Raw genomic sequence first — 8,088 nt, 5'->3', positions numbered from 1 at the left:
CGGTTGACATCACCGTGTCACAGCATTGCAGGTGGGCCCACTTCCTGCGTCTCAGTGAGTCAGGCCCAGCCCAGTGCCCGCACCCTCTCAGCCAGCTCCCAGCACAAGAGCCGACAGCTCCTGGGCTCAGACTGGGCACCAGCCCGTTCCAAGCTCTGTGCCCTCCCTTCTCACGCCAGCCCTAAGAGGACAGGATATGATTATTCCCATTTTATAGGCAGGGACAGTGACGCTCAGAGAGGTTTTTATTTTGTTTTATAACTTAACTCAGGTGACGCAACTGAGAAGTTGGAGCAGAGACCTAAACCCAGATAGTCAAACTCCAGGTTTGGGATCACGACCACTCACTCCCCCAAGATATCCAGGCCCCTTTCTCACCATGCAGACCCCATGAGCATGGATCCCCTAAACCCAGAGAGGGAACAGCAAGCAGACAGACTTGGGCCTTCTACCCCAGCCCATGACAACGGCAGACATGGAAGAAGCATGGGCCGCAGACCGGGGCTGGAGGGCCTCTGTCTGCTTTCCTACCCGAATGGTTCCTAGTCTTCAGGAGATGAGCAGATTCCATACTGACACTGACACTCCAAACGTCCCTAGCCGGGGGCTCCAGACTCTGAGAACACAGGTCCTCCCCGAGGCCAGCGAGGGACTGAGACCCATCCTGCCAGCCTGGCTGTCTTCCATGTGCACACGGAGGTGGCCAGGCCCAAGGGAGCCAGACGGTCCCATCCAGTTGGCCCAAGGTCATCAACAGCTTGGAAAACAATGGGCAGTGGGTCCAGCTGTGGCCAGAGCCAGAACAAAGGCCTGGGCACTTCCTCGCATTGAGGCCCCCTCCTTCATGGCTTGCCAAGGCAGGGGCCAAGGAAGCCTACATCGGGAGGTAAGGATGTTTTGCAAAGACTCTTCCGGGAGAGCCGTAGCCACCAATGCCAGGAGGGGAGCAGACAGAGGGAATGGCTGCTCAAGGCTGAGATCGGCCCGTCAGGAAGCAGGGGAGAGAGGAGCCCTGACCCCAGGCCGGTGGGCCCCCCACCGCGCCCCCCAGGCTGAATCGCTACAGTGCAAGGTATCTCCCACGTGCTCCTGCTCTCCGTGAGCCTAGCCCAGAAGTCGGCATCTTCCAGCAGGTCCACCCGCCACGCTGTTGCAGTATTAGTCTCCCAAAACAGCGGGCTCTACCACTGCCCTGCCCTGAACACCTCCATGGCTCCCCAGTGTCACCGGAAGCAGCTCAGGCTCCTTTACCAGGCAATCAAAGCCCTTCAGGACCCAGAACTAGCATCCCCTAACCTTCCTACCACCCCAGAACCCCCGACCCCTTCCCCCTGGCAGCTTCGCCCTTGGTGCCTCTGTCCCTCCCCCCCAACCCTCCTTAAGGGTCCAGCTTCAATCCTCTCCCTCCAAGAAGGCTTCCTGACTGCTCCAGCCCACACAGGTTCCCCTCCTCTGAGCCCTATGCCCCCAATAAAATCCAAGAAGTAGCTGAGCCCGGGAGTTTGGAGAATGGTATCAGGAAATCAACCAATAATAGAACAATCCTTCCTTAGACTACGGTTCCCATACACAGCACCATCCATTTACACAGCAAACCCGAAGTAATTGTGATAGCACCCTCCCACCCCCCTCCCACTCCCCCAGTTCAGTCCCTGTGCTGGGACAGGGGAGGAGTGAGACAAAGGGGCCAGGGCCCAGAGATGTGCAACAAGAGTGCCTACACTGGGCGCCCAGCAAGGCACAGGGAGGTGAGTGCTTATCATGCAGGGCTCCACTCCCCAGGGAGGTGGGACTTCGCCCAACCTCCAAGATGTCGACAAGAAAAACAGAAAATGCCAGATAAGAACCTAGGATTGCCCTTATCAAGGGCCGCAGGAAAAGGCGCCAGGGTTAATCTCAAAACCACACCCAGAATCAACGGTTTAGAGACCTGGGGCAGCTGCAGCCTTCCCGGCGAGGCACTGGGTGACTGGGGTTTTCTGCCAGGAGGAGGGTAGGGAGGGAAGGTGCAGGTGCAGGCTGGGGAGGGGCTTCTTCAAAGAGGGGAGTGAACCTTGGGCTTCATCCCTCCAGATGCGACAGGCACATGGAGAGAGGAAGAAAAGAGAAGCCCCAGGCCCAGGATAAGGAAACTAGTATGATGTAGAGGGGTGTGTGTGTGTGTGTGTGTGTGTGTGTGTGTGTGTGTGTGTGTGTGTGTGTGTATCTGGCTTGTGGAGAGCCGACTGAAAACACTCAGGGATGGGGTGTCGGCTGCCAGAGGGCTGATGCAGCAGGGCCGCCTAAAGGAGGGGTTTGGAGACAGGTCTTCAGGGATGGGTAGAGTTTGGCAGAGGGACAGCAGAGAGGCAAAGAACCAGGTGTGACAAAGCACTAGCAGAGGTTTCAGGCAGCAAGGGGCTCTTTGGGGGAGCAGCTGCTATGGTCTGGGGTGAACGGAGCTGGAGGACGAATTGGAGGCACACATTAGAAATCGGGTGTATTCCCTCACTCCAAGACCATCTGGTGGTCTGGACTCCAAGAGATCCCCCTAAAAGAGAAATGTCCTAGGAGGGCTCTTAACCAAGGATTGCTACCTGGGCCTCAGTTTCCCCACCTGTAAAAGAGGCCTTCCGTGTCTTCCTGAGGACATAGGATGGGAATGTGGGCAGGATGCTGGATGAAGCACTGACTGAAGACGGCATGAAAAGAGCAGCGGGAAGGTTGACCCCAGGCGTCCGTCACCACTGGGCCCCCGGCAGTGGGACTCATCCCTTTCGGGTCTGCTGGAGCCACGCGCAGGCTCTGGCAGCATGCCCCCCAGCCCCTGGGCAGCCGGCCTGCCACTCGCCTGCCCACCTGCCCGCCCACCCCTCGTCCTGCATTAAGCAATCTCCATATCGCAAATGCCTGGCATTTTTGCCGGGTAATTACAGCTCCCACAGCCCCATGAGGATTAGAGCATGCTTAGGGAGTAGGGAGGACTCTGGTGGGTGGAGAGAAATACCTGCAAATAGTCTTGGCAGCCTGATGGCCCCCTGCAAGTTTCGGGGTCCTGTGAGGTCTTGGTGGCCAGTGAGGACTGTCCGCAGGGCCTCTGGGAGCGAAGGCCATCAGCATCTGTCACCTCCATCCTCTCTTCGCCTCTCACTCAAATGTCTTCCATGGAGCACAGCGTGAGCCCCTCGATGTGCCCCCCACCTCTGCCCCACGCCCACACACCCCCACCCTGCCCAGGAGAAAGGTCTGAAGCAGAGCACTGAGCAGTCCTTGTCTCTGGGGAAAACACCCAGCCCTGGGCTCACCGTCTAAGGCCTTCACCTCCTGTCGGCCTCCTCTCCTAACCTCCGGGGGCTCCCCACTCTGGGGTGCCCCCAAATGAGACATGTGGACATGGACTTTCACAGTCTTTTGGCTCTCCTGTTCGTTCACCTGGAAAGATCTTCCGTCCCGTTCTCCACTTGTCGAAAGCCTGCCCGTCCATCCAGGCCCAGGCGAGATGCTACCACCTCTGAGCGGCCTCCCTGAGCCCCACATCAAGGGCAAAACAAACCCTTATCGGGTTGGTGGGCCAGGCTCTGCTTCGCACGCTACAACATGTGGACTCGCTGGATCCTCGTTCCAGCCTTGCAAGGTGGTGACTTCACAGAGGAGGAAACTGAGGCCTGGGGAGCCTATGTCCAGTGCTCGGGCCACGCAGGCAGGAAGCAGTGAGTCAGGACCAGCCGCAGGCCCTCCAGTCCAGCTGCAGCTTCTCCCTCCGCGGGCCAGGGTGGTACCTCTGCTGCACATCCCTTCAGTACACTTCTCCCCGATACGGACGGCTTCTGCGTTTCCATACTGCCACCCCACAGAACCACGAGCTCTAGAGCAGAGCTTCTCAAACTTCGACCTGACTTACCCAAGGGTTTTGTGCAAATGCATCTTCTTAGTCAGTAGGTCTGGGGCGGAGCCTGAGGTTCTGCATCTCTAAGCAGCTCCCAGGTGTTACAGATGCTGCTGGTCTAAGGGCTACACTTTGAGTTGTGAGGCTGGTCTGAACTAGGGCAGGAAAATCCTCACGTTGCCGTCACTTGCTTAGCAGAGCCCAGGGCCTGTGGGAGCCTAAGACTGGCCCTTTCCTGCCGCCCGCCCTCCCAGGAAGCTGGATGGCTGCTGTCCCTCTTGTACGGCAGGTGGGCCCCAGCCACAGCCCCTGATTTCCCTTGAGTCTGGGACACAGAAACCGTGGGGGGCAGTTGGATGAAGTGGGACGGGCTGTGACTCCTGCCTGGACATCGCTGCTCCTGGTAGGAGGCGGAGCAGACAGGCAGGCTGAGGTGGGAAAGGTCTGAGCCCCCAGAATTGGGGAGGCAAAGATGTGACGGTGCTTTTGCATGGCTCGAATGTGGATCCTACAGAAGGCAGACTTGCGTCTTCTTGAAAGGAGGGAGGCGGACTCCCCCAGAAGCTGCAGGAGGATGAACTGCCTGACTCTGGAGAGACCCCAGAGATGGGAGGTCCCCCTTAAGAGCTTTCTAGCCGCGAGAGTGTGGCGTTGTGCCATCAGACGGGTCTCCCTGCTCACACTGCCGGGACAGCTGTGGAATCGACCTGCTCTTTCATCCAGAGACCAGAATGCAAACAGGAGAGAGAGGGAATCCAGTGGGAAGCAGTAAGAAAAGATAAAGCTGCTCCCTGCTCACACCCCAGCGAGGTCGGCTTGCTCAGCGGACCAGCCCCACGGAGGTAGAGTGCTGCGCCCAGGCTCAGCCCCGGGTTGCCACGAACCCGTAGGACATGGCCACTCAACTCTAGGACATGGTTGTTCCTTAACCTTTTATGAAAAAGAAGGAGGCTCTTTCCAAGTTCAAGGCCATGAAGAAGGCTAAAGACCCTCTCCCCAGATAATTACACATATGTACATGTACACAAAAATGTTAGTATAATTTCGAGGGGAGGCAGGCTATGGACCTCTGAAGTCTGCCCACAGACTCCCTAGAAAACTATGCACCCCAGACGGGGAACACCCACATGCAAGGACGCATAGTCCTATGCGTCGTTCTTGCAGGCCTGGCCGCGGTACCCTGAGTTCATTCTACCTTCTGGGTCTGGGAGAGGCTGGTGCCGGGCTTTGCTCATCTTCCGTCCCAGAGAACCCCAGACAACAGACTTTGAATTGCACGTGTGTACCTGTGTCTCGGCTTCCAGAAAAACGCTTTTATAATTTGTTGGAACTGATCTTCTCAAGCGACACTGGGAATATTTTGATTTCTCCAGCCCTCCCAATGAGACCCTGGACAGGAGGTTAAGTGAGTTTCATTGAAAAGACCCAGGTTTTCCTTCCCGGGCCGATAAACAAAGCTGCTGCAAGGAAACCACCTTCCTCTCAGCTGGAGCGGCCTGTCCCCGCCAAGGAAAACAAATGCATAAACATTTCAGGGACATATAGGAAGCAGTTCTGCCTGACGCCTGCTGTGAACGGCCACTGGAGTTTACACAGCAAACCCCGCTGGGGCCTCCGCACAGCACGGACAAAGCACTCCAGGCCCTCACTTCCCTCCGGCTCCTCCCTGCCTCTCCCCAAAGGCCGGCATTGGCCACACGAGAGCACAGAGCAGGCTCTTTAGTTGTCACCAGCAAATGTCAGTGGATCGCCCTGCACGCCTGGCACTTAAAGGGATCTCCTCGGAGCCAGCACTGCAAAGGGAACAGAGCCCTCCCCGCGGCTGCTTTCGTTCTGAGCTCCGGGGCACGTGGAGGCTGGGGAGCCGCTGCCATCAGTGTCTACGGCCTCTGAGGCCTTTCTGTGGGCCAGGGAGGACGGTGTGCCCTGGTCTCCATGTGTAAACACTCTGCTGGCTGCACTCAGGGTCCAGGCCCAAGTGCTTGCTGGGCACAGCAGGGGCAGGCATGGGACATCTACATGACAGGCTCCCGGAAGCTGGGGCTTTGCCTCTGGGAGCCCTCCCTCGGTCCCTGGTCTTTCTACTAGCCTCCCGTTGCATTTCTACGCTTGCTCATTTTCCTTTTCCGAAATCGGTAGGATATAAACTAAGGGAATGAAGTCTTTCCTTCATAAGTGATTATATTTTTTACATGCCACCTAGTCGCTCCTAGCTCTGGAATGCGAGGGTCCCCACAGCTTCCGGCCCCCCACTCTCGGCCAGCTCTCTCTGCACACGCCACGCTGCAGCCCCTCTCTGCTCACCCCGATTCACTGCCCTCTGCGGCCACGGGGCCCCTCCCTAGAAGGTTCTCCCCCCACATCCACTTGGCCAGGTCCAGCCTACCCTCCAGGTCTGCGTGACTGTCCTCTTGGGGCCCCACAGGAACCTGGGCCTGCTCTGAGACTGGCTCCTGGGCCCCTGAGTTGCTCCTTGTCAGCACAGCTTATGCAGCCTGGTACCTTAGACCCAGACTGATCAGGAGAAGTCAGGCTGGACCAGAAGTCCAGCCAGGACCACTAGTTAGGTGGCATCACTAGGGCTCTGGGGCCCATCAGCCCAACACTGTTCCCACCCCAGCCATGAACCGCCTAACAGAGGCAATGGAACAAATGAGCCTTGGCCCTTGGCATGGGTTTCACTCCTGCTTTATAGAAAGCCAGCTACCAGAATTAACGCGTGCCTAGGGGCTCCGGGCGGACCACGTCAGAAGCTTGGCAAGCGGATGGCCGAGCAGGGAGTAAGGGAGGGATGCAGACAAAGGCAGCAGAGGCCCCAGCAGCTGGCACCCTTCCTGTCCGTGGTAGTCACAGCTCAGCTGGGAGGGAGCCACCCAGCAGCACCCTGGGCCCTCATCGCAGTCCTGGGTGGGCCCTTCATGGAAGGGACAGGGGGGTTCTGACGCTTCTGCAGCAGTGCTGGTCCAGGTGGGCATGACACCCCTCTGAGACACTCGTCCCTGAGGCCTGGGGCTCAGCTGTCGCCCCTCTGATGAGCACCGGAGCCACAGCGTTCACCCTCAGGAAGGCTCACAGGATGGGGTCCGAGCCGTTCCAGTTCACCGACGCCCCCTTCCACCTAAGAACAGAGGGACAGAAAGAGAGAGTCAGAGCTGCAGGGCCCCACACAGGAGCCACCACCTCGAGCCTCGCTCACCTGAACATCCCGTCCCCCGGGGTTTGGAGGTGTCAGGTTCTACCTTCTCTACCGCACCCCTCCACACTCACACACAAACCTACACGCCAGGCCCCTACAAAACACGAAAGCACCCAAGACCGCTGGAGGGGCAGGTCATTCATTCATTCATTCATTCATTCCTGCCACAAGTGTTTATGGAGAACCCCCTGTGCCCGGCACTGTGGGGCCCTCGCCGATGTGAGTGATGCACACACATCTGAATCCAGTCACTCTCCAGGGGTGCCTGATGGTGGCACTTGAAAGGCACACGTGGGAAGATCTTCGTATAAAAAAATCCCGGAGTCTTTGAAGTGCGGGAGAAGCACCGGCTGCCGGAGCCCAGACAGGCGGGGAGAGAGGTGCGGCAGACAGTGGGCAGCGGAGGGTGGCGCCGCACAGGACCCGGGGGGCCTCGTGGGATTCTGGCCTTTGTTCTGTGAGCCACGGGAAGCTAGTGGACGGCCGTGGGCAGCTCGGTAAAACACAGATTTGCATTTTTAAAAATCACGACACCTAAAGAAGCACTGAGTATAATGAATCTGTAATTCAGGCTTGGGTCCAATTCCAAAATAATAGTTATCGTACACGAGACCGTGACATTTCCCAACATGTGATTGTAATTCGCGGGACCGGTTTTCTAAAACAACGCAGAGGCATCACACTTAGAGCAGATGGAATATTCCTGCAAAATCTGTCATTGGTTATATTATACGTGCACACATATCCTAAGGTCATAGGAACTGGGAAACAGATGTTGCACACCTCCACAGCACTGGCGTTTGAGGCTGGGGTGCAGAAACGCTCTTCACCGCACAGGGTCTGGGGAGGGTGGGAGTAAACGTTTTCAGAACCTGAAGCTTTTCTTCAGGATGGAAGTCAAAATGGTCACTGCCACAAAGGTGGCAAAAAGAGAAGCTTCTCTCACTTTAATTGTGCACCTACACTACAAAGCTCAGCAGCCTTGAGACTGGGACTTGCGACAAGGACAGAAGGAACAGCCTCTCCC

General features: G+C 57.4%; 1 protein-coding gene across 2 annotated transcripts in view; it reads right to left on the bottom strand.

Annotated features, from left to right (window-relative positions):
- Nucleotides 1–6,537: 6,537 nt before the first annotated feature.
- MINDY4 (MINDY lysine 48 deubiquitinase 4) overlaps nucleotides 6,538–8,088 on the bottom strand; it is a 97,625-nt gene continuing 96,074 nt past the window's right edge. For both annotated transcript variants that reach the window (XM_039862657.1, XM_039862654.1), the window contains one exon: nucleotides 6,538–6,983. In XM_039862657.1, the coding sequence (XP_039718591.1) occupies nucleotides 6,935–6,983 (49 nt within the window). In that variant the 3' untranslated portion in view covers nucleotides 6,538–6,934. The remainder of the gene's footprint in view (nucleotides 6,984–8,088) is intronic.

Source organism: Pteropus medius, unplaced genomic scaffold (assembly GCF_902729225.1).
Source record: "Pteropus medius unplaced genomic scaffold, Ma_sr-lr_union100, whole genome shotgun sequence".
Lineage (NCBI taxonomy): Eukaryota > Metazoa > Chordata > Mammalia > Chiroptera > Pteropodidae > Pteropus > Pteropus medius.
This window is presented reverse-complemented; position numbering and strand designations above follow the sequence as displayed.